Source organism: Lissotriton helveticus, chromosome 1_1 (genome assembly GCF_964261635.1).
Source record: "Lissotriton helveticus chromosome 1_1, aLisHel1.1, whole genome shotgun sequence".
Taxonomy (NCBI): domain Eukaryota; kingdom Metazoa; phylum Chordata; class Amphibia; order Caudata; family Salamandridae; genus Lissotriton; species Lissotriton helveticus.
The window spans coordinates 1,265,649,002-1,265,676,290 of NC_136057.1; the positions used below are offsets into that span (position 1 = coordinate 1,265,649,002).

Genomic DNA, 27,289 nt, shown 5'->3' on the forward strand with positions numbered 1-27,289 from the left:
CCTCTTGACACAGGGTCCACGACCGCACCCACCCTATTTGTTGCAGTACCACATGGCGGTGGTGTTGAACGGGAACACCTGCACTACCCTCACAGAAATCCGGGATAGAGGCTGAAACATTGTTATCATCGTCTGAATATCCCGGACTCTCTACTCGGGAGGATAAGCCTGAAACAGTGCTGTAGCCAGAGCTGCTCCGATGAAAAGGAGCTGCTGAGATGGAATCAGGTGTGACTTTGGCACGTTGATAGTGAACCCCAGAGAGTGCAGGAAGTCCGCCATAGTTTGGAGGTGGGAGACGACAGTCTTGGGTGAGCAAGCCTTCAACAGCCAGTCGTCGAGATAGGGGAAGACTGGAACCCCTGATCTGCGCAATTAGCTACGACCACCGCCATCACTTTCGTGAACACCCGAGGGGCAATAGTAAGGCCAAAGGGGAGCATGGTAAACTGAAAATGCACATGGCCTACCGTGAACCGTAGGAAACAACTGTGGGCTGGCAGCACAGGTATGTGGAAGGTAGCGTCCTGCAAGTCCAACGCTACAATCCAGTCTCCATGGTCGAGGGCAGACAGGACCTGAGCTAATGTCAACATTTTGAACGTCTTCCGGAGGAAGCGGTTGACGTCCCTGAGATCCAAGATAGGACGTAGGCCTCTGTCCTTCTTGGGTACCAGGAAGTAGCGGGAGTAATGCACAAGTTACTTACTTGTGTAACAATATATCTGTTAGAGACATTAGTTAGTGACAGATTCCTTACCTTAGAATATCCCCACACATCCGGCTGGATCTGGAAAGTATTTCTGCTTAGCAGAAACCTCTGCGCGCCAGTAGGTTGTGTCCTGCGGCTTCGCATCAGTCACTGGCGTCCTAGGCGTCAAGATGACGTCACAGAGAGTACTTAGGCGCCAACCATGCGTGCGGACGTCAGTTCTGTACACAACTATTCCGCGCCGAAAACGCAGAGCCATGCAAGAGACTGACAACTGGTGCATAGAACTAGGGCCCTAAAAGGGAGATGACATTAACCTTAGTGACCAGTTCACAGAACGGGGAGGATGGGCGGGGCGGTAAGGAATCTATCACTAACTAATGTCTCTTACTGATATATCATTACACAAGTATGTAACTTGTGCATCTGAAAGAGACAAGTTAGTGATAGATTCCTTACCTTAGACTAGATACCCCAGCAATACCAGTCAGGGAACAGGATTACACCAGAAAGTCACAAAGCACAGAACGGCCAAAGAAGCCGTCTCCCCGGACCGGACAGTCAAGGCAGTAGTGCTTGGTAAACGTGTGCAGCGAGGCCCACGTAGCTGCCTGACAAATATCCTGCATGGGGACACCGCGTCCCAAGGCAGTAGTGGCTACTGTTGCCCTGGTCGAATGGGCACAGGAGGCTCCTTCTTCGCCAAGGAGTAACATGCTTTGATGCACAGAACGACCCACCGGGAGATGGTCCGTTTGTGCACAGCACAACCTTTTTTGGCACCCACGTAGCTAACAAAGAGTTGATAATCCATCCGGAACTACTGTGTACGATAGATAGAAGGCGATCGCATGTTTTGGGTCCAGATGGTGGAGCCTCTCCTCTTCCCTTGAAGGATGCGTAGGCGGAAAGAAGGTGGGCAGAGTGATGGTCTGCCCGATGTGAAAGGGCGTGATAACCTTTGGCAAGAAAGGATGGGTCCTCAATACCACCTTGTCCGAATGCACAGAGAGGAAAGGAGGTTTGGAAGAAAGAGGAGGGTCTCTCTCACTCACTCTCCTGGCAGAGGTGATAGCTACCAGGAAAGCCATCTTGAGAGTAAGAAGACATAAGGGACAGTTATGAAGGGGCCCAAAGGGATCGCACATCAGAAAAGTCAAGACAAGATTCAAGTCCCACTGAGGCATTATGAAGGGTATTGGTGGAAACGTATGCGTAATGCCTTTGAGAAAACAATTAACAACCGGGGACTTAAAAAGAGAAGGCTGACCTGGAAGCCATAGAAAGGCAGAGATGGCCGCAAGATAACCTTTGATAGTGCCCAGAGCAGAGCCCTGCTGTGTCAAAGAGAGAAGGAACAGAAGAACCTCAGAAAGGGGATCCACAGTTTTAGCTGTGCACCATGCCACAAATCTGTTCCACCTAAAGGCGTACACTGTTTTGGTGGAGGGACGCCTGGCCGCTAGAATGACATCACAGACTTCGGGAGGAAGATCGAAAGGTGTCAACTGTCGTCGCTCAATCTCCAAGCATGTAGGTGGAGACTGGACAGGTTCGGGTGGAGGACCGTCCCCTGCTGCTGCGACAGAAGATCCTCCCGAAGAGGCAGACGGATCGGGGGATCGACGCTCATACTGAGCAGCTCGGGATACCAAACTCTTTGAGCCAAGTCCAGAGCCACAAGTATGGCTTGGGCCCGATCGCGCCTGATCTTCAGCACTCTGGGCAAAAGTGGTATAGGCGGAAAGGCGTACAATAAACCGCAGCTCCACTCGTGACAAAAAGCGTAGCCGAGCAAGTGCCGACTTGGAAATTCCATCGCGCAGAACTGATGACTTTGCGCGTTTTCTTCAGTGGCTAATAGATCTAACCAAGGCTCTCCCCACTGCGCCATGTCCGAGTTCAGACGCCATTTGTGATCCGCCATGCACCGGCGGCTGAGTTCATCCTCCCTGGCGTTCAGAGAACCTGCCAGGTGTTGAACTACCAAGGTAATGCCTTGATATCCCAGCCATGTCCAGAGGCGCAGAGCCTCCTGACACTGGGTCTACGACCCCACCCCGGCCTGTTTGTTGCAATACCCTTACCGGTGGTGTAGTCCGTGAACACCAGCACTACACTTCCCTGGACAAAGGGAAGGAATGCCTTCAGTGCAAGCCGGATCGCCCGCAGATCCAGAAGGTGATATGGAGCCGGGACTCCGCCGGAGACCAGAGGACTCTGATCTCCACCTCTCCCAAGTGGCCTCCCCATCCCAAGAGGGACGCATCAGTCACCAGCGTGTGCTCCGGTTGGGGAAGGGAGAGGTATCTGCCACTGACCCAATCGCGAGTCGTGAGCGACCACAGCAACTGTCGTGCCGCGCCCTCCGAGATCTGGACGTGATCTGACAGGTTGCCCTGATGCTGTGCCCACTGGAACTTCGGGGCCCACTGCAGAGCCCACATATGCCATCTGGCATGAGTCACTAGCAGGATGCAGGAGGCCATCAGGCCCAGAAGCCGAAGGGTCATCCCGACTGAAACCCGGGATAGAGGCTGAAAGAGGAATCATAGCCTGAATATCCCGGACTCGCTGCTCGGGAGGTGTTGAATCCAGAACCACTCCGATGAAGGGGAGCTTCTGAGAGGGGCTCAGGTGCGGTTTCGGCACATTGATGCAGAACCCCAGCAAGTGCAGGAGGTCGGCCGTTGTCTGGAGTTAGCATCTTGAACGTCTCCTCCCGGAGAAAGCGATTGACGTCCCGGAGGTCCAAAATGGGGCGCAAGCCCCCTTTGTCCTTCTTGGGGACCAGGAAGTAGTGGGAATAAAGCGCTCCAGGGCATTTTCCCCCTTGTCGCCAAAGAGACGGGAGCCATCAAAGGGCATGTCTATGAGCGAGCTCTAGACATCAGGTGAGAACCCAGTGGAACGCAACCAGGCGTGGTAATGGCCCTGCCCAATGAATCAGCAGTGTCCAAACCACACCTGATGGCAAACTTCGCCGCATCTTTGCCCTCCGCAGTCGCTTGGGAAAGGACAGCCTGGACCTCCTCAGAGCACTGAGGCAGAACCTCTGCCACCGAATCCCACACTGCATTGGAGTAACAGCCCAATAAGCAGGCGGTATTAACAGACCTCAACCTCAACCTGGCTGAGGAGAACAACCTCTTGCCATATTGGTCCAGCCTCTTAGAGTCCCTATCTGGCGGAGCCGAGGGAAAGGCACTCTGTGATGTCGAGGCCTGAATGACCAGGCTCTCAGGGGTGGGGTGAACGATCAAGAAGGCGGGATCACCAGGCGTCGGGCGATGACACCTAACGACGTTTTTATCCACCGGTGCCCCCGAGGCCGGCCGCACCCAAGTGCCCAGGAGGACTTCGATAAGGGCCTCACTGAAAGGGAGCAGCGGCTCCGACGACGTAGACTCCATCTGAAGCACCTCGTAAGAAGGTTGGTCTTAAGGGGCACTGTAGGGAGGTCGAGATGGAGAGCCTCCGCGGCTCGAAGCAGCACCATAGTATAGAAGTGCCTTCCTCCAAAGTAGGCGGAGGTGAGGCAAACCACTGGGGCCGGAGTCAAGGGCGGAGCCAGAGCCAGTAGCACTGCACCTTGTGGCGCCGGGGCCGAGGGCACTGGATCCAGTGGCTCCGGTGCTGGCGCCAGAGGCGGTGCCGCCGGGCCAACAGGATATGGACACGGGACCACGGGCCCGCAGGCGGGAGCCCGAGGCCTAAACAGGCAGTCCATGGCAGCAAGAAACACCTGCATCTGTTCGGGAGTCGCCGACGGACCCGGGTATAGCAGGTAGGCCGCGGAACTCCCAGGCTCCGGAGGAGCCTCAGGGGCAGAGCCCCTGTCCCCCACATCCGCCTCCAGGGAGCGACGTCAGAGAGAACGTGCTTCATTGACTTCTTTTTATGGCGACGCTTACTGGAATCTGAAGGTGAAGACTTAGAGTCCAAGGAGCGACGGCCCCGGTCCTGCGAACGGCCCCTAGAACCGAAGCGGCGGTGAGAGGAGTGCCGGACCGCAAGCAAGGATTAGTTACTTACCTGTAATCCTAGTTCTCTTCCAGGGGTATACTCATTAAAGTCATAAGCACTGAATTATCTCCGCCCATGAGCGGGAACCCGGAACACATAACAATATACATATATATGTGTAAATATATAAAAAAGTACATAGTACTAACTAATTATACACATATACATGTATAATAACCATAATATGCAGCCTAACATATATACATAGGCTAATAAAGCCACAATTACACATGTTCTGAAGCCTGAAAATATGCTATATATAAATGCAATAAACAGGCATGAGCCTAAAATGCATTACATAACCATGAAAAAACTTTTATTTTCATCAAAGAACCTGTTGTAAACAGTTATTAGCCTAAAAGGCTGCATATGAAAATTTGTCTGTGTACAGAAAATCAGACTGGCACCCTGCCTTTAAGGCCCCAGAGAATCTGCACACTTTGCCTTTAAGGCCTCTAGGAGAACTCTGTTCCCATCATGCACCACAGGTGACAGTTAGGTCAGTTCTTTTGTACGGTACAGTAAACATTAGCAGGAAACTGCCCTTAAAAACTTTATATTATATATTGAAAACTTCAATGCCACTGCTCGCCCGGGGAGGCGGGAGGGTGCTTATGACTTTAATGAGTATACCCCTGGAAGAGAACTAGGATTACAGGTAAGTAACTAATCCTTCTCTTCCAGGGGATACTCATTAATAGTCATAAGCACTGAATAGAGTAGCAAGCTCATACCCACTAGAAGCGGGAGAACAGATAAACGCATAGCTATATTTCAAACAACACAGTGTTTAACTAGAAGTAGCAAACAAATTTCTCAGTGATGCCTGTCCCACTTGAGCATCTGTTTGCGCATCAGAATCCAAGCAATAATGGCGTGTAAACGTATGCACTGAACGCCAAGTAGCTGCTTTACATATCTCTGACATAGCCACATTCCTGAGGAGAGCTGTTGTAGAAGCTTTTCCCCTTGTAGAATGAGACCTAGGTCTACCTGATAAAGACTTGTGGGCTAGCTGATAGGCCAGTAAGATACATGACACTATCCATCTAGAAATGGATCTCTTGGATGCTGCCAAACCAGTATTCGTAGGACCATAGTTCACAAACAAACGGTCTGTGTGTCTCATAGTCTTGGTTTTATCTAAGTAAAACTTCAAAACCCTTTTTAGATCTAAAGAGTGCAAAGCCCGCTCAGCCGGACTTGAAGGGTTTGGAAAGAAAGTAGGCAATGTTATGGATTGGTTAATATGAAAATCCGACACCACCTTAGGTAGAAAAGAAGGATGAGTCCTGAGCACCACTCTGTTTGCATGAAAAACTGTGTACGGTTCCTTGCAACACAGAGCCTGAATTTCGCTCACTCTACGAGCAGACGTGATAGCCACCAGGAATGCTACTTTCCAAGATAAGTGTTGCAATGACGCTTTATGTATGGGCTCAAAGGGTGGGCCCATCAACTTAGTCAACACCACATTAAGCTCCCAAGGTGGAGAAGGAGATCTGACTGGAGGAAACACCTTTCTTAATCCCTCTAGAAAATCCTTCACCACAGGCATCCTAAAAAACGATATCTGTGTTGGCGATTTTCTATAAGCAGTTATTGCAGCAAGATGGACTCTGATAGAATTAAACTGCAAACCAGACTCAGCAAGATAAAGAAGATAAGGCAAGATCACCTGTTCTTGGCCTCGAATAGGGTCAAGACCCTTGCTCTGACACCAAAGAAAAAAGCGTTTCCACTTAAATCCGTAGGATTGTCTTGTAGAAGGCCGCTTTGCCTCTTTAAGAATGTTCATACACTCCGGATTTAAATGTAAATGCCCGTACTGGATGACTTCAGGAGCCATGCTGCCAGGCGCAGGGAGGGCAGATTGGGATGAAATACACGCCACTCCTGTTTGGACAGAAGATCCGGGCGACAAGGTAATCTCCTGTGTGGCCTGATTGACAACTGGAGGAGATCTGGGAACCACCATTGGCGTGGCCACTCTGGGCAAATCAATATCATTCTGGATTTGGTCTTGTACATCCTGTTGATCACTGCTGGTATCAACGGTGTCGGCGGGAAGGCGTACAGCAAATTTTGACACCAGTCTATCAAAAGGGCATTCCCTTGAGATCCTTTCTGGGAGAACCTGGACGCGAAGACGGGGCATTTTGCGTTTGCCGCGTCTGCGAACAGATCGATGTCTGGTGTTCCCCAAGCCTGGAAAATGCTGTGCGCGACTTCTTCGTTGAGAACCCAGTCGTGCGCTTCGACGAAGTCTCTGCTGAGGTCGTCCGCCTGCGTGTTGAGGCTCCCTGGCAAGTGAACTGCCGTTATGGACAGGTCTCGTGCAAGTAGCCAGTGCCAGATGGTCTGAGCTTCTATGGACAGAGTCCTGGACCTGGTACCCCCCTGCTTGTTTAAATAATACATTGTAGTTGTATTGTCAGTTTGCACCAAGAGGGACCGAGTCTGAAGAGATGGAGCCAGGGACTTGAGAGCAAGATGGACCGCTCTGAGTTCGAGTAGATTGATATGATACCCTTTCTCGAAATCTGACCATAGCCCTTGTACTTGCAGCGGGCCCATATGTGCTCCCCAACCTTGGAGAGAGGCATCTGTGATCAGAGTCTGCGTTGGTGGGTCCTGATGAAAAGGAACTCCCTTCATCAAGTGTGTCTTCTTCATCCACCATTGAATGGAATCTTTTGCAGACTGTTGGAGAAGAATCTGATCCTCCCAGCATCCCGTCCTCTGCTTCCATTGATCTTCTAGACACTGCTGTAGAGGACGCATCTGCAAACGTGCGTCTGGCACTATGAAGATGCACGATGCCATGGATCCCAGAAGAGAGGACACTTGTCGGACGTGCAGACTGAAGGAGAAACACACACTTTGTCTTGATGGATGACCACCTCTCCTCCGAAGGACACACGTTTTCTTTTGCCGTGTCCAGTTGTGCACCCAGATAGTGGATCTTCTGGGTGGGATTCATTATGGACTTTTTGTAATTGACTTGAAGACCCAACTTGTACATGAGTTGGAGGCATATCGAAAGATGTTCTTCCAGTAGAGATGGGGTTGAACTCTTCAGAAGCCAGTCGTCTAAGTACGGATAAATGAAAATCCGTTGTTTTCGAAGACAAGCAGCCACTACCGCCATACATTTTGAAAAAGTTCTGGGAGCTGATCTCAGGCCAAAGGGGAGCACTGCGTACTGATAATGACGAGCCCCTACTTGAAATCTGAGAAACTTGCGATGTTTTCTGGATACTGGGACATGAAAATAAGCATCTTTTAGATCTATGGAACACATCCAATCCCCCTGGTGTAATTGAGGGAAAATCTGATGAAGAGCCAGCATTCGAACCCTCTCCTTCCGAATGAATTTGTTCAAACGCCTCAAGTCCAGAATGGGTCTGAACTCCGTAACTGGACCTTTTTTCTTTACAAGAAAAAACCGAGAGTACAGGCCCTGACCTCTCTGTTGAAAAGGCACTGGTTCTATGGCATTCTTCTTCAGAAGGACATCCGCTTCCTGTTGTAAGCGCATTAAGTTCCACTGTACCATTTTCAGAGGACGCACGACAGGAGGTGGCTTCTTGAATTTCAAAAGGTACCCGCTATGAATGACATTGAGTACCCATTTGTCCTTTGTGATCTGTTTCCACTCTTCCAGATAACACACAATACTTCCTCCAACCGGAGTGGCACACGGTTGTGGTGGAAGCTTCCATTCATTGTTTTTGAGGCTGCTTGGTAGCTGATGATTGCTGCCTATTTCCGCTGCCTCTGCCTCGTCCAGGTCGCCTCTGCTGGAATTGCGATCTCTGTTGACTCTGGCCTTGATTTTGCGAGGACCAATTCGTCTTTTGGCCCCTCTGCTGAAAAGATCTTTTGTCATAGGGACGAAAATTACCTCGACGCTTAAACTCTTTTTTCTTTTCAAGACCAACGGCCTTAAGAGTGTCTAACTCCACTTTCATTTTAGACATCTCGTCATCGGCGTGAGATCCAAACAGAGTCGAACCATTAAAAGGTAGATTTACCATCTTTCTCTGAGCCTCAGGTTTTAGACCCGTAAGGCGAAGCCAAGCCGTACGTCTAGCACAAACACCATGTGCATAACCATGAGCTGACAGATCCGCCGCATCAGCAGCTGCACTAATGCTTTGATTAGCCACCAATCCTCCTTCTTCCACTATTTCCAGGAAGTCTTTCTGATCCTCCTTAGGGAGTTTTCTGCAAAACGAGAAACTGAGTCCCACAGCAGACGATCATAGCGGCCCAATAAGGCTGACGCACTGGCCACTCTCATGACCGAACCTGAGGTGTTGCACATTCGTCTCCCCAAGGAATCCATACTCTTACTATCCTTCTCTGGAGGAGCAGAAGAGGTAGATGTTGCCGAATGTGCTTTTCTGACTGCCGCCACAATAAGAGAGTCTGGAGGTGGGTCAGAACGCAAAAATAAAGGATCTTCCTCTGGAGCCTTGTACTTCTTTGCAATCCTAGAAGGTCCTGAACCCACTGTGGCCGGAGTTAAGAAAGTTTTCATCGCTGGTTCTATCAACCCGGGCACTAACAGCAGAAGAGGCCTACCAGTCGTCTTGTGATGTAAGGTTTCAAAGATGACGGACGTTGCTATTTGAGGAACTGCCATCTTGATCTTGAACTTATTCGCCCCACGACATAACACATCATTAAATGTGCCCAAATCATCCACTGGAGACACTCTGGACGGAGGAGTAGATGATATTGTGGGAGAATAGTCTCTATATGAAGATCTTGTAGAAGACGAAGACGACTTAGAAGACGGAGAAGGAGTTCTACGCCTCTCTTGAGGAGTTGCAGATCGCTGCCTCCTTCGCTCCCTTGATCGAGATTTCTCTCTTTCCAATGATCTCGAACGTGATCTTCTTTGCAGCTCCGTCCGAGGAACCGGAGCTCTGTCACCCAATAATGGACGCATCTTCCAATGCCGAAGACTTTCCAGCCATCTCGGTGACAAGTTGATAGGCCGACCTACACGCTCAGGTGAAGCTTCAGGTGACACCTGCACAATATTCAGGTCTGCTGAAGACTTGGAAGCTCCGGAGACTACACTGTGCTCAGATACCACTGAGCTAGATGGAGTCCGCTGACTGGGCACCAATTGTCTATCATCTGCCTGGCCTGAGGTAGAGCCCGACTGAGCCACCATAGAAGAATCCTGATGCACTGTCTCTTGTCCCACCGCATCTTTTTGTTGATCCTGCGGTGAAGAAACCACTCTAGGCTCAGGACTTATGTCTGACCTCGACAAAGACCTAAGTGAGGTCCGAGAGGCTGATCTTGAAAGTCTCAACGCCGACCTGTGCACAGGTGGGGGAGACCTAGACATTCCATGCTTCGAGCCCGAAGCATGCTTCGACGCCGATCTACGTCGCGATGGAGACTTTGACCTCCTCTTCTTAGACCTCGACGTCGAATCCTTCGATCTTCCTCTCGACGTCGATCTCTTCCTCGACGACGATGTATGAATCTCCTTCGACGTCGACACTTTACTCTTCGTCGTCGACATATGATCCTTCGACGTCGACACTTTACTCTTCGACGTCGACCCATGATCCTTCGACGTCGAACGCATCTTCTCCTTCGACGTCGAGCGTTGAACCCCCGACATCGTCCTTACTGCAATCGACACCAGATGTCTCGACGTCGATAAAGATCTCGACGGCGAAGGTCGAGACGCTGTATTCTGCCTCACCGGCGAAGTCTTCGACGTCGACGGAGGCCTCTTCGACGTCGACGGAGTCCTCTTAGACGCCGACAATGCTGACGGCGATCTGGATCTCGACGTCGAACGCCTCTTTTTCGCAGGAAAAGCTTCCTGGAGTCGATTTTTCTTCGTTTTACCTTCTGGAGACGCTGATCTTCGACGTTTAGGCTGAGAAGGTGGCTTAGAAGTCGATAAGAAAACCGTAGAACTCTTCTCACCACGATTCTCTCTCTCCAGAAGGCCCAGAAGCCTCATTTTCTCTCTTTCTTTTAAAGTCCTACTAGAAAGGTTGAGGCAATGATAACAATCTTCCACCTTATGAGTATCAGGAAGACACACCACACAAACAGAGTGTGGATCAGTTTTAGCCATTTTCTTCCCACAGGAAGGACATTTATAAAATAAAGGTGGCATACTGACTAAAAAATTCACAACAGTTTAGTCAGAAAAAAGGTAATAAACACCACCAAAGTACTATTTGTCAAAAAATGTCAAGAAAAATGCAACTTCTGACAGAAAATACTACAAATGAGCAGAGCTCAAGTTCCAGGTTCCTCACAGAACAAGCCGGAAAAAAGAACTGACCTAACTGTCACCTGTGGTGCATGATGGGAACAGAGTTCTCCTAGAGGCCTTAAAGGCAAAGTGTGCAGATTCTCTGGGGCCTTAAAGGCAGGGTGCCAGTCTGATTTTCTGTACACAGACAAATTTTCATATGCAGCCTTTTAGGCTAATAACTGTTTACAACAGGTTCTTTGATGAAAATAAAAGTTTTTTCATGGTTATGTAATGCATTTTAGGCTCATGCCTGTTTATTGCATTTATATATAGCATATTTTCAGGCTTCAGAACATGTGTAATTGTGGCTTTATTAGCCTATGTATATAGGTTAGGCTGCATATTATGGTTATTATACATGTATATGTGTATAATTAGTTAGTACTATGTACTTTTTTATATATTTACACATATATATGTATATTGTTATGTGTTACGGGTTCCCGCTCATGGGCGGAGATAATTCAGTGCTTATGACTATTAATGAGTATCCCCTGGAAGAGAACTTCCGGCACCGCTCCCATAATGCCTTTGGGGCCATGGCACAGCAATCCTTACAGTCCCAGGAGTCATGGTCGGTCTCCAGGCTGTAGAGGCAGACATCATGGGGGTCCGCCACCGACATATTACGGTGGCACAACCCACAAGACTTAAAGCCGGGCATCCCTACGTGCAGCAGGAGACAAAAAAAAAGGAGACAATACGTCTCAAAAAAGTGGTCGAAATATGACCGAGGTACGTGCTCAATCTGGATCTGCACTTTTGGCGCGGAAAAAGAAAGAACTGACGTCAGCGTTCATGGGTGGCGCCTAAGTACTCTCCGTGACGTCATCTCAGCGCCTACAACGTCAGTGACGGACGCGAAGCCGCAGGACGCCACCTACTGGTGCGCAGAGTTACTGCTAAAAAGAAAAACTTAGCGGATCCAGCCTGAAGCCTGGGGATATTCTAAGGTAAGGAATCTATCACTAACGTGCCTCTTTCAGGGATATTCTAAGGTAAGGAATCTATCACTAACGTGCCTCTTTCAGATAACCATATCCTACTTCTGGAACAGGGACTCGCTCAATAGCTCCCATGGCCAAGACAACCGTAACTTCCTGACGGAGAAGGGCCAAGTGATCCTCCGACATGCGATGGAGTGTTGGTGGCATGGATGGAGGGGCAGTCTCGAAGGGAAGGGAGTAGCCCCTTCGGACTATCTGCAAAAGCCACCTGTCCGACGTGATGATGTGCCAGTGAGGGAGGTGACGGCGGATCCTGCCGCACAACGGCAACTGTGTCCCACAGAGAGTGGGTGTAATGGCCCAAGAGACATGCGGTGCTCACCGACAGCCGTCCTAAGCTGGCGGAATAAAAAATCATCTTCCAACGATGGTCCAGCTTCTTGGATTCCCTATATGGGGGAGCAGTAGAGAACTCTCTTTTGGATGTTGAGGCTTGGACCACCAAGCTATTTGGGATAGGTTGTTGGAAGAGGAAAAGTGGGTCACCCAGGGCCAGACGGTCGCGTCGGGCAATCATCCTATCCACAGGAGCCCCTGTGCTGAGCTTGGACCAAGTGCCCAGAAGGATGTCTGTAGGGCCTAATTGAATGGCAGCAGGGGCTCCGAAGTCAGGATGTTAGTCCTGACTGCCACCGTAGGAAGCTCAAGGCCTCAGCCACCCTACGCAACACCACAGTGTAAGAGGCTCCCTCCTCCGTGGCCACAGTAGGGGGAGAAAGCATGCCAAAGTCTGGGGAGGAATCCAGACCACTGGCCTCACCAAACTCCTCTCTCCTGTCCGGCTCTTCAAGCTGGTCTGCCAGAGGGTCAGCAGACCCCTCCAAGTCCTCTGCATCCTCCTCTGGCTGCCACTCGGGTGATAAGGAAGCCCAGGGTAGAAAAGTGGTGCAAAAGTACTGGTCGGCGCCAGTCCGGCTCCCTGTCCAAATCGAGGCGGAGGCCAGGGTCGACAACTGCCAGGGACACAACCGGCGTCAGGGGTGGCAAAGGACCAGTCAGAGGAATCAGTGCCGAAGGAGGTGTCGTGAGGTCGACCGGCAACGATCTGGGTCCAGGCCTAGATCCCTAGGGGCCCTGCAGCGGAGTGCGAGCCGGCGGAGATGGGTTTCCCAAAGATGGAGTGGAGGGCTTAGTAAAATGCACTAAGCTGGGCAGGAGACGCTCTGGCTCCCGGGAAGGGAAGGAAGGGAAGGAAACTTGAAGTCGTCTGCGGGCAGAGCCTAAGGACGACAACCTCCCGCGTTGCATCGGCCAACGGATAAGGAGAAGGTGAAGAGCGACGCTGCTTCTTCACCTTCTTCTTGTGCTTCGACTTACCGATGACGAAGACTTTGAGGAGGAATGATGGTGGTGACTCCACGACTCATCCCACGACCTCCTTTTCGACCGGGACCTCGAGCGGCGTAGAGCGGACTACTGGCCCTCCAGCTTTCTGCTCTGCTCCCGCAAAGACTTGGGGGTTCATAGCCCGACAGTAGGAGCACGACTTAGGGTCATGGTCGTGCTCCAGGTGCCAGAGGCACACGAGGTGCGAGTCCGTGACAGGACAGGAGTCACAAGGTTTAAAGCCGGTCCACCGATGGAACAAAAAGTTGAATAAGAGTAAAAAAATGGCTAAGGTTACACTCTCTCTGGATCTTTGCTGGTTGGCGCGGCAAAAGAACCAACTGACATCAGAGCGCAGGGGCGGCGTCTAAGTAGATAACGGGACATCATCTCGGCGATCACAATGGCGACGACGAACGCGAAGTCGACCAACGCCACCAATCGATGTGCAGGGGTACTGATAAGGAAAAAATTATCTGGATCCAGTCTGACAAAGCTGGTAGAGGGTAAAAGGATATCGCTTATGAAAGGGTCTTCTCCACCGACCATCAAGCAAGATCTGCTGCAGTGTCCCGAGACCACTGAGAGTGAAGGCAACCCTGAAGACCCCTAATGTGCAGTGTTCATGCATGACAGAGGATGCAGGAGGCCAGTAAACCTATTAGGAGAAGGTCTGTCATCACTGGAACCTGAGCTCCCTCCCAATGCAGTGGTATTATAACCCCAATGAGCCACTGAGTGGACGGTGAGGCTCAGAGCATTGTGTGTCTATACTGCTTCTCTGAACAGGAGACACTGAGAGGGCTCATGGTGAGATTTGGGCACATTGATGGAAAACCTAACTGGTACAGTAAAAATACTGTTGCCTTTAAGTTGTGACACTCCATCTGTTAAGACGAAACTCCGAAATCGGTCCTAGGATGCTCGTTTCCAGCCCAGGGAGGAACTGACCTGGCAGTTCGGGCTGGACTGTTCCCATAGGGAGCAGGGTCGAGACTGATTTGCATAGGGCTGGGTCCAAACAGCAATGGCATGGTGAGCAAAAAAACAATGGATTAAGGCCCAGATCTCTGTACTGGGGGGAATGTATTACATTGTTATACATTCCGTCAATCAATTGTTCTTTTTGTAAGACATGGCTTTGAGCAGGCAGTCCTACAGATGGGGCATTACAGCAATCTCCAATCTTCTGGTGTGGGATGCAACCACAGCCATCATCTTTGTGAAGACCCAAAACTCAGATGTCAGCCCAAATGAAAGCCCCATAAACAGGCAGAAAGTGTATGCCACCACAGCTACTGCCTGTGTGCCAGCAGAATGGGTATACGAAAATACGCAGCATGCAGGTTGAAGGACACCAGTTTTCTGCTTGAAGCACAAAAAAAATCTAAGGGTGGGACAGCATCTTTAACTTATCCTTGGTGACAAACAAATTCCATAACTTGAAGTCTAAAATTGGACACAGACTGCCAGTCTTCTGATGAACCAGGAAGTTATGAGGATGGCACAACTACCGAATTTCCTGCTCTGGAACCAACTCCACAGAACCCCTCTGCAGCTCTACTGCCACCTCCTGCTGCAGGATGGGCAGACATTGCTGCAATGGGAAGTACTGTGAGGGAGGGATACGAGGGATCCCTTGAAAAGGCAGGGAATACACCCTGCCACTGATCAGATCCATTGATACGATGCTTTGCCTTTCCAGGAAACCCAACCTCTTGCGAGAAGACAGGCTCCCTTATGGACGAGCTAGTTGGGTTTCCCCAGGTAATGGACTGGGGAAGAGTAGGACTAAGTTGAGGAAAGTTGATACTGGCAACCTCATTCTTTTTCTCTGCCTCTATAGTGGCACACCAAGGGATTTTGCTACTGGAGAACCTTTGCTCTCTGGAGATATCTGGACCTGGAAACATTTGGAGAATCCACAAAATGTCCAAAAGGAGCAAAACCATTTCTGGAGTTTGGCGTCCCAAAGATCTTGGAGATCCATGTCCTATTTTAAGTCCCTCAAAAGCTTTTTCTTCAAATAGCTGTTGATCTTCAAATGACATATCCGGTAAAATGGATTGAACAGCACCGAGAATCATGTGGATTTTAGCCAGGCACGAAGCCTATGTGAGACAGATGTTCCAAAAAATCCACCATTTCACCTCCTGCATTGATGATCTGCTTGGATGCTTCCTGTCCATCCTTTATGATCTCAGGAAAATATTGTTTAGCTGATCAGGGGGGGCTTTTGTAACCATTACCACCATGTCCCACCGATCAAGAGTTTATTGAGCAAGTAAGCAAACATTCAGAAATCACAAAGCCAGGCTTCCAGCAGAGAATGTCTTGTTGCCAATGGCTTCCAGCTTTTTAGACTCCGAATGGTTATTTGAAAAGTACCCCGGATTCTTTTTGGCACATGAAGAGGCTTCTGCGACTAGACTCCCTAGTGATAAATTGAGAGATAACAGTGGTTCTCCTGGGGCCAGCTTGTGCCATGTTTCTTAATGGGTTCCAGGAAGGCTTCATTAAAGGAAAGGAGTGGGTGTGAAGATAATGTTGTAGGCTGAGGATTATGTGTAAGAATTTTGGAGGAATCCTCGATAGAGAAAAAAAGCAGCTTTCCTCAATACTGTATGGAATAAGATATCTCAGGGGAGACCAGTCTCTGGAAGGGTCCATTGCTACCTCAGGTGAGGTATTCAATCCACTGGCATTTTATAATGCTAAGCAATCAACTGTGCCCACAGCCTAGGGAGGGAAGAGATACATCCTATCACCAGATTGTGTCTATATGATTGTCTAGCTTATGGATGGTGTCTGAATCAGTACCAAAATGTCCTTTTATTCTTAGTAAATAAGCAGGTCAAGAATCTGGCCCCATTCTGACTATCTTCCTTTATCCTCCTTTGAAAGAGTCCTGGAGTGATGTGTTTTAATAGGAGACACGGGTATCGCCAACACTGGTGGAGGGGCTGGAGTCGGCAGGGCTGAAATATGCAACAGCTGCAAAGGTCCTGGCACTGGTACGGCATCAGTTGTAGCCAGACAATATACAGGCTATATATGAGGAATGCTCAGCGACAGGGATGTCCGGGCGTCGTTGCCTAAAGTAGAGTCACATATGGACCCATGGGACAAGAAGGAGTACCAGAGGGAGCTGAAGCTTGGACGAACAGGCCCCGCATTCCATGTTGGAGCCACATACAGACCCATGGATGCGAAGGCGAACCAGAAGGGGCTGAAGCACGGACTGCATACCCCACATTCCCTGTTTAAATGCTGAAAGATCAGCTCGAGGCACTAGGAGCTCAGGGTAAACCGGCACCAGTGGACAAGGCTGTGGGTGAGGCAGCGGTGCAGCCAGAGAAGCCATAAGAGGCTGGAGGAGCCAATGGACTGTCCAGTGGAGGTTGAATTACCACCAATTCAGGCTCTGATTACGACTTCAAAAGGGGCTTGTGGTTTACCACTTGATTTAGGGCACTTCGGTGCAGGCATTCTTTTTCTTTTTTTGTTGTTTTTCTTCTCCTGGTATGACTTGGAGGACGGAGTGAAAGATCTAGAGCGAGAACAGGCGAGGGACCAGTTTCATTGTGTCAAAAAGTGTCAGGGACATAGCAGTACCGCAGATCTACAGATCGCCTATCAGGAATGTGTGCAAAGCCTTGAGTTTTTCTGGACATCTTCACACAAAAAGTTCATACTGCACGTGTCAGTCTTCATAAATTGTAGGAAAACGCTGAAGAGGTATAAAACATCAAGTGAAAACAGAAAAATCTGAATTATAACAGCTTTTCCTGAGAAAAAAATAGTTGGAAAAGGAAGAGCCTTTCCTTGAGGATCCCATCAGAAGGAGCTACAAAAAGAGAACGGTCACAGTGGGGCATGATTGGATACTGTTGCTCAAGGCTTCTTTAGAAAGCAGGTTCAGCTTTTATCCTCTCGCTAGCTAGCAAAACTGCTCTTTTTATTTCCTTTTTTATTTTATAAAAGCTATTTCTTGCCAATGGTTTTAACACTAGTGATTTTTAGAAATGCGATGGGGCCTTGTATTACAGAAAATACTCTTATGTTTACTACGAACAACTAAACAGCACGTATGGTATGTCATTTATTGTTTTCAATAAACATTTCCCAGTTTGAAAAAGACAACCTTTTGAAGGTAAAAGCTCCAAATAAACATACAATATAAAAAGTATACAGAGGTTAATTAAGGGTTAAAATGAGTAATATGGCCCTTCTTTGTCATTTCTGGCTTTCAGTGACATTTACAAACCACTTGCCCCACGATGTCTTGGCTTGTGTCGCCAGAACTCCTGTACCCCTCGATGACATCATAGGCTCTTATTACAGTACATCTGTATAGGTTTGGGAGCCCAAATGTCACACATGAAGAGGTCTATCCAATATGTCAATGAAGAGTCCCTTAAACCAGAATAATATTGAAGCAGTGCAGTTTAAATGAGGAGTATTATAACACAAATCAGGAGGTCGCATTAACATGTAATCTAAATTGCACATTAGGAAGGCATTTTTCATGAGCGAGAGGAATGTGGATATGAATCCCTTGAAAGGCAAAGGTAGAATGGTTAGCCATAAGTCTACACTCGGGGTGTATACATTTAAAACACCAAGCAACACTTGCGTTTAACTTGGTTTCATGTATAAAAGGATAAAATTGCCATTTAATGATCACACTTTAAATTTGTGCTCCTAAGATTTGTGGTGTGACAGACAACGTATGTTAAAACATTCAGACTATGATACACAATTAAGACGTTTCAGAACATTTTACAATGTTTATAAATGTAAAAGTACCTTTTGAAAGTATCAAATACACCTGAATCATCAAAGTTCATGGCATCAGGGTGTCCAGGAGGCAGGCAGATATCACCAACGTGCATTTCACAACAAGGAATGCCGTGCTGGACCACAGTCAAACTTGGATAAAAAGAGGACCACCCTGGATAAATAATACACATAATTGTTAATATATAATACAATCTATATTAATATAACAGATGGCAATGCTGATCATAAAATGCCTCCAAAATATGCATGAAATACCTAACCTCCATAACAGCAAGAAAGACCACAAAAACAAGCATTAAGTGATCCCAAATCAATAGGGGACTAATAAAATGGCAAAAATATACTTTAAAAAAAATGGGAATACGTGCTGTTCAAGAAAGATTTTTTTCCTGAAAAATGGCATCAACAAAAAAACAAAAGGTTTGCTGTGCTACAATCGTCTCCCCAGCTGCCAGAAACAAGCAGAGTTGCATTTTTCTAAGTACTAGTCGATTGTTCCTATTTTTGTGATTTTTACTTCTTTGCAGTTTGTGGTAGAAACGGGTATGAAACCAAATGGTGAAACCAGAAAGCTGGTCATTTCTAAAAATAAGAATTGTTTTAATTTGATAAGAGGTCATTCATGTAGCTCATGCAATAAGTGAAATAAAATGGAATGCAAAAACTAAATGGGGTAATATAGAAATTGGGGCAATTTTTGTAACCCCCCTCTAGGATCGATATACAAAATTAATATATCAATGTCTTTCGTCTGTCAGACCCTTCAGGTCACAGGGATACATGAGATTTGTTGGTTGCCCAGAACCAACTGAGTTGCCGCCTATAATGATTTTATCATATACCGACCATGCAGCAATTTATACTGTAAATTCTAATGAATGAAAAAAGAGTATAAAGAAAACTTCTGCCGTTTGGGCATTGTGTTTATTTTTACAACTCTGAACTTGGGGTTACACATACTATCGTAATTCAGAGGGATCGTTTTTAAACACGATCTGTCTGTAAGTGGAGAAGTGTGGCTCAATGGTTAGAGCGGCAGACCCTGATGCAGAGGTCTGGCCCGGGACCAGGGTTCAATACCCGCCTTGGCGGGTCTTGGGCTCAATTTCCTCGGACATGATAATTCTCGCCTCGGCGCCTATTCTAATCATGGGTCCCACTCTGCGACTCTGGTCAATAGCTTGCTTAATCTCCACAACGGCCCCAAAAGCGTTGGGATGCCTGGTTTCACCCTGGGGATGCCCAGGAGTGGACACTCACAGGGAAAACCAGGAAGGGTTCCTAAGCGGTATACGGACAGCGCCGGGACACTACCTCAGGGAAGTAGCTGTGCGCTCTATAAATACCGGTACATTTACCTTTAATTTAGAAGTCAAAAACTGAAAGCATTTTAATTCATAGTAGCATTGATAGTAGCAAATGTTCTACTAATCTGTATTGGCACATTTGTCCCGATAGAAATGGTAATCCAACGATTGCGGGCTGGGCCTACTGCCAATAACAGACAAGGCTCCAAAACACAACAAGGAAACATAAAATCTTCACCTTGAAAATTGACCCATTTTGGCGCTGTGGTTAGCAGTGTTATTTGGGTCCAGGGAAACATATCAAACAAAGGCAATCCTGAAAACTAAACACCAATGTGAGTCCAGAGTAGTGTGACTTACATGAACCTCACTATGTCCTCATGCCGACAATGCATAGCAAACTTCAAACTTTGGCAAAAACACATTTTCATCACATTTCCACGTAGAAAAGTTCAGGAAGCTGTGTGTCACAGGGACTAAAAAAGCAATGTTCGGAAGAGAGGGAATGGAATGGTATATATAGGGGGAACCATGAGAGAAATCCGGGTACGCCTTAATGAACATAGATCTGCTATAAGGACAAATAAGTGTAATGCCCCACACACTAAACACTGGAGTCAGCCTAAACACAAAGTGGAAGAATTACGCTGGTGAGTATTGGAATGAACCGAAATGACAGAGAGGGGGAGATCTAGAAAAAAAACGAAAGAAGAGGGAACAGTTTTTCATGTGTAAATGTAAAACATTTACACATGGTCTAAATAGCCGTGAAGAGTGGGAAAGGCTATATAGATAATAATTCGGCATTAGGCTCCTCCAAAGTATTGAGCGATCTTGTGAGTTTCAAGTATTCACTGCTGAACAATTGGAAACTGAATATGATGGGTGATTATGCTGCAGAGCGTGTGATTATTACCACTGTGCAACATCACGCTGACTTTAGTATTTTGTACCCGAATTTTTTTTTAGGAATGGGACATTTTAAAATGGCCGCGGAACAGCTAAGGCCACCCCTTCCATTGTGTAGGTGGTATGTGACTTAAGAGGTGCAGACAAATTCCCAATCCCCCTTTAAGAATTTCCCGAAGACTGACTGTCATTTAGAAAACAATACTCGTCCCGCTATATAAGTTTATAGAAAATATAAGTAACAATACGGGCCACAAACGGGCGACTATTAATAATGGTTAAATGTAAATATTACAGTTCCTGGTTAAAAAGTTCATCAATAGTGCTTTAAATGTGAGGAACTTAAAGATTTTACACTCTAACGAAACTAGGATAATATGGTGCCCATTTACAATAACAAACACAATGTTGGTCGTGGATTCTTGCCTAGAGAAACCGGAACCCGACATCACGTGTCGATCCATGATTAAGTGCAGTGCTGCCACAAGAAATTAAAGGTGAGGAGAACGTAGGGAGGCTGGAATATGGAGATTAGATGCCCGTTGCGAGGTAGGATATGCAGTGTAAACCCGCACCATTAGCACCCTTATAATAACGTGGGGAGGCTGTAATACGTAAAGAAGGTGTTCGTTGCGAGGTGATAAATGTAACGTTTACTCGCACTGCCTGCATCTTTAGAGACTTATACTACAAGTGTCCCCAGCACACTTGTCCCTACCTGCACTGCAACTGCAAACCCTATCGTTTGCACTCTTAACCACAGTTTCCTTTTTTCGAAAACATTGTTATTCTAACTTCACAATATAGTTCTATTTACAAAACTAGTTTGAAACCGAAGTACATTTACAATATTTATTTTTTGAAAATTCACACTTATATCAACGTTATTACAATTTCCAACAAAAACACAATTCTTGTGTGCAATTCAATTAAAAACATGATCAGTTTCCATCAACGCTGTCGTAGATCCCAATGCATTTCGGGATGGATGATCCCTTCGTCAGGGGAACTGTAAAAGTAAAACATGTTTCATCACAATACTATATGTGCAAACACAGTGGACCGAGACAACTTCCTTTTCAACAATCACTAACACTTGATTCAAACATGAAATAAATGCTCAATATCGACAACGTATAAATATGCAAAGCCTTCACCACGAAGTGTAAAGAAACCATCACACCCAACAAAATAGTGATCATAGTGACTCCTCTGTGGACATCTACAAAAAGACCGCTTACTAACACGTTCAGTTTCCTGTAGCTTATGAAAGTAACTGTGAAGATCCGGGAAACGCACTGAAATGACCTGAAATATATATGCAAAAGAAACAAGTATTGCCTATAAAAAACAATGATCCGAAGGATCCTGTATCAAGATTGCTTAACAAATACTACAATGGTAAGCTACTTTTAACCAATTCGTACAATTGCTGTCAAAAGCAGGCACACCCTAGAAAGCTAGAAGCTAATGTTATGAATTTTTTTTTTTTTTAACTCTCAAAGACTTAAAAATATTTAAGTGACGGTGTATAAAAGGAGAGAGCACTGTTTTGAAAAGCCACCATTTGGAAAAAAGAAATTACAGTGTCACTGTACTGCATGATGAAATAGGGGAGATAGACTGTCAGTCTCAAAGTAACAGCGTATTTTTTTCTTTATGCCAGGCTGCATGCCTAAAATGGCATTTTCATTTTTTTTCTTAAAAGAGGTAACGGAAATATTTATCGGGGACATTAGGTTGTTCAACCCATTTTTTATTTTAGGAGGTATTTAATATTTTCAAAGCATTTAGCTTAACAATTATAAATTGAATTTTTTTTTAAATAAAAAGCTTCCGGGATCCCATTAACCGGGCTGAGCTATTCACTGATCATCAATAGAAGTGAAGATCCCTTGATAAACAGTTACTTTACCTGTAACTACAGTTCCACAGCGTTGGATGTATCAATTTCGCATGCTTGAATACCTTCAACTCTTCTGAGTATGACTTCTTAGAAGTAAATATTAAACAGCAGTGATATTGAACATTAATTTAATGTTACAATATGTGGAGGCAATGATCAGAAAAGCAGAGTGCAGGCTGCATAACTCTTGGGCTCTTGACGAACACCATGCCATTGGATACATTATGTATTGAGCCAACCAGCACGGAGGCGCTCAGGGGCTCGAGCAGGTGATTCAGCGTCAAGAGGTGGGCTTTGTGCTGGGGTGACCAGGATCATTTGGATTACCACGTGCAGCTGATGTATTGACACCCCTCCTGACCAGCCAGCAGAGCTTTGATTGATGTAGCAAATAAGAAGACAAACCTGTTAAGAGGAGCCAACAAAGGGTGTTGCCCTTTCGTAGTGAAGGCAAATGAAGTCCTTGTTCACCTCTTGCCATGTCCAAGCGCTTCACATATGCTTCATACCTGCCAGCAGTGAGGGTGGCAAGGCCTATGAGGCTGCGACTTGTGTGACATGGAGCAGCAGAATGAGCATTTTCGGCTGCAGCTATAGGTCGGTTGGATCTATGGGCAAGAAGAGGCAGAGGTAAAAATCACAGTCCTTGTATGGGTTCTGCGGTCTATTACCCTCAACTGGTCACCGACTCGTGCTTTGATGCCACTCAGCCTGCTCCTCAGTGGATTTCTGGGAATCAAAAGGCGAGGACTTTTTCCTGGATTTTACTGCTTTTTGGAATATGTGCTCCTGGGGTACCAACAGATAGGATTTGGTATATGAATTGCAACCTTAGTGGGTGCTATTAAATTGGGCGATAGCCCAGCTTCACATACGCATTGAAATCAATGTATCCTAAAGAAGGCTGAAGGTCGGGCTAATAGGCTACCTTGTACTGCTGGTGGTAAGAGCTCAGACTTCACTCCACCACCTCTTGAAGGCTGGACGGCCCATGCAGAGCATTATTTCAAAGATCATCAGCACTCATATGACAGTTTCAGCCTACTGGGCTAAATCCACTACCCTTGCTACTGATGTTTCCACAGAAGCTGGACAACCAGAGCCAATAGAAGTGCTTAATGTCTATCTATGGTGTTGTACAGTAGCAGCCACGCATATCGCGAAGTGGTGAGGCGGGGGGGAAGGGAAAACAAAACAAAAATAAAATCTGAATCCATACTAATATTATAAAGAGAGAGCCAAACATTTGAGGCGGGTAATCTCAGTAACCACAGCACCAATCACAACACCCAATACAGTGTTGGAAAGGGCAGTTGCAGCAGAAGGACATAGGCTATGCAGACGGCCACCATATTTTTTTTTGCAGAGTTTGATATAGGCCGAACTTGACCCGAACTGAATCAGGAATCAGAGCGCTTTACATAGCATTAGTTATGTTATATGAGGACACATATTCATTTTTGTTAGGCACGGGGAGATTAAGTGATTTGCCCAGAATCACAGGATTTTGGCGTCGTTACCAAGACTCGAACCCAGATCCCCAGGTCCGAGGTCGAGCGCCTAAAAGGTAAAAGAACCGTGCCAGCAAAGTAGTCCCTTGTGGGCGTGTCTGCGTTGTGCTGTGGGCTGGGGGCGGGACTAACGCTGGGGGCATGTGGTATGGCCATCACATCGTGGGCTGTGGGCGTGTGCTGGGGGCGTGACAAACGCTGGGGGAGTGTGTCCGCCCGTCATGCCATGTGAGTCGTACATACAAGCGCCAATTACGTTGCTGCGCAGCATCAAGGGGCACGCTGGGGGCGTGACACGCTGGGGGCGTGAGAAACGCTGGGTGCGTGTGTCCGGCCTTCATGCCATGTGAACGCAAATGCGCCGCATCAAGGGGCACGCTGGGGGGGAAAGGAATGGACAGACAAAGAATGGGCAGTGGTGCTGGCCACCCCCGTTAATATCCCACGCAACGCACGTTTCAAAATCATACAATTTTATATTTTGCATCGAGCATACCTATCACCAGATAAGATTAACAAATACTTCTCGATCGCTACCGCTAGCTGTCCAAGATGTACCCTGGTTGGGGCGGACCTACTACATATGCTCTGGGCATGTCCCGCTGTCCGAACATACTGGGATGCGGTACTGGCCTTGTTGACACGGAGTGTAGCTGGGGATCTGCCACACACATGGGAGGCCTGCATCCTGGGGCTATACAAGAGGACTAAACTAAACAAGGTGGCGGCTAGGTTCTGGGACCTGGGACTCATCACAGCCAAGCGGCTAATCACCAAACGCTGGAAAAAGAGCGAGCCCCCACATGTTAAATATTGGTACGCCTCCTTTGTTAATTGGGCAGGAGCGGAAAGCGTCACGCTGCACCGGGAAGAGACGGCGGGCCTGAGGAAGTTCCCCATTGCCCAGCTCTGGGATGACATCCTGAGATCCTTCCAGCAGGCGGGATTGGACCAGAGCATCACCTAGGTGAGGCCCCATTCCGAGCAGACTTCGGACGGCAAATGCGGAGGGGGGTCTGGTGCCTACGCCACCACCCCCACGTACTGGATGGGATATAAGAGGCAGCATACACATACACAGAGAGGCGTTGATACGGAGTCGCTGCGCCGACCACCTGGAGCCCCCTCCTCCTCCCCCCCGAAGGGGACCCGCCTTTCCTGAGACATCTATCGTCCACTACCCGAGACATGGACTCTACCACAGCCGCGTATTGACACCCTTCACGACACATTAATCCTTTAACCTCATCCTATATTCCACATAACATACTCTTTATTTCTTCAAGTTTCCCCCCCCCCCACCATCCCGTTATGTTGGGAGGAGTTTGTACTTCTCCCTGTTCTGTCCCTTTCACCTATTCCCTAATGGTTACATTAAGATGTCATGGTAGATTCACCATTGACATGCTTGACATAAACTTGGGTATATTATATTGATCGTTGACAACCATCTAGTACTCAATACTCCTGATGCAACACTAGGCTAGGTGACACATTACACACCAGCAGCCGGGGGAGACTCAAGGACGGCAAACAACTATGAGAATATGCCGCCCCACAACACATCTCATCCCCATACCACAATCCACGCTACTATTGATACCGAGCGGCACAACATCCTATACAGCTATCATTTCCATACACGTTACTCCACTATGTTCCGGGAAAGAACCGGGATGTGTACTAATTACCTTGTTATATATCATCATTGCACTATTTTGTCGCTATGTCATTATGTAACATAAGTGTGTCATTTCCATAATACTCAGAGTATGTTTATGTACTGATCATCAAAATTGAATGCCTAATAAAATATATTCAAAAAAAAAAAAAATCAAGGGGCACGCTGGGGCGTGAGAAACGCTGTGGGCGTGTGCTACGTTCCGCCCTTCATGCCATGTGGGTCGTACATTAATCAGAAGATCGTCTGCTGTGGCCGTGTGCTGGGGGCGTGACAAACGCGTTCACCTGGAGGCCTGGTAAGTAACGTTACTGCAGCCTCTCCTGCACGTTGTGACTGAACTCTCTCATTCAACGAAATTACATGCGCCTGCTACCATCAACCAGGGCTCTAGCCGGGCTCAGGCGGCGGATCAGTACACTAATTACACGCGCCTGATAACATCAACCAGGGCGGCAGCTGGGCCTCAAGCGGGGGAACACGCGCCTGCTAACATCAAACAGGCCTGCATCTGGGCCTCAAGCGGGGGAACACGCAAATGAGCGTGTCTGTGGGGATAATTACTGCAGCCTCTCCTACTCGCTGTCACTCAACTCTCTCATTCAACGACATTACACGCGCCTGCTAACATCAACCAGGGCTGTAGCCGGGCTCAGGCGGCGGATCACTACACCAATTACACACGCCTACTAACATCAACCAGGGCGGCAGCTGGGCCTTCTCCGTCCCTATTCTAATGAAACAAAAAATGTTGTCTACCGCGAGATTTTAAAATAAATTGCGCTTGCCAAATACACACATTCTATTACATACCCGGACAACGTCGGGACGGGCTGCTAGTGTTACTATACAAGTATTACTGAGTGATTTTCTGGCTGTTTGTCCCTTTTTTGGTCTAGATTTTATAGGGCTGCATAGTTACATATATTTGTATATGTATATATATTGGTATAGGCACCGGGGTCCCGCACATGGGAGGGGATAATTCACTGCTTATGACTATTGATGAGTATCCCCTGGAAGAGAACTATTGGTTTCTGAGAAAGATTTGGTCTGTCAATGTAACACATAATGGCACCCTTATTAACACCAAATGTGTGACAGTCTGGTTGGGGTGAAATTCTGGGAGCTCTTAGTTTGGTTGATAAGGAAGGATAGGAATCAAGATTTAGTGCGAAGAATGACTGAGATGCAATAGAGGATAAACCTTTTGCACTTGGTGGCATAGCAGGCCCGTGTAGTGGGTCTGCAGGCTTCCTTTAGGATGTCCATGCATTGTTGTAGTAAATTGAGGTAACCACATTTTAGGACCTCAGGAGTCAGATTGCTAGGTTGATCTGCCTGGAGTCTCAGGGTTTGACTGCCTTGATTCTGTGTGAGATGGTGCGGCCTTTTGGGGAATTTCTCATGGGGAGTGACATAAATCTCTAGGAGCCTTGACAAACACAGTTGTCTGGCCCTGGTGGGAGCAACTAGGAAGAGAGTGAAGGATGTTTGCTGAAGCTTCTTGACTATGTATGGGAGAATTGGGAGAGGAGAAGTTTAGGCAAAGATCCCTGACCAGTTTATCCATAGATCATTGCCCATGGAGTGAGAGTGTAGAAACCTGGGAGAGAAGTTTTGGCATTTTGCGTTTCCAAGAGTGGCAAAAAGGTCCATCTCTGGGACAATGCACCAACTGAAGTAAGGGAGTAGGAATTGTGGGTGGAGTTCCTTCTCATAGACTTGTTAATACATTCTGTTGAGCAGTTCTGCAAATTCGTTTTCCACCCCTGGGAAGTACTCAGCTAGAAA

The 27,289-nt window shown here is 47.4% G+C and overlaps 1 protein-coding gene across 1 annotated transcript in view; it reads right to left on the reverse strand.

Annotated features, from left to right (window-relative positions):
- HBP1 (HMG-box transcription factor 1) overlaps nucleotides 1-27,289 on the reverse strand; it is a 387,484-nt gene that overhangs the window by 149,758 nt on the left and 210,437 nt on the right. The window contains exon 9 of the mRNA XM_078680325.1: nucleotides 18,188-18,332. Coding sequence (XP_078536451.1) covers nucleotides 18,188-18,332 — 145 coding nt within the window. The remainder of the gene's footprint in view (nucleotides 1-18,187; nucleotides 18,333-27,289) is intronic.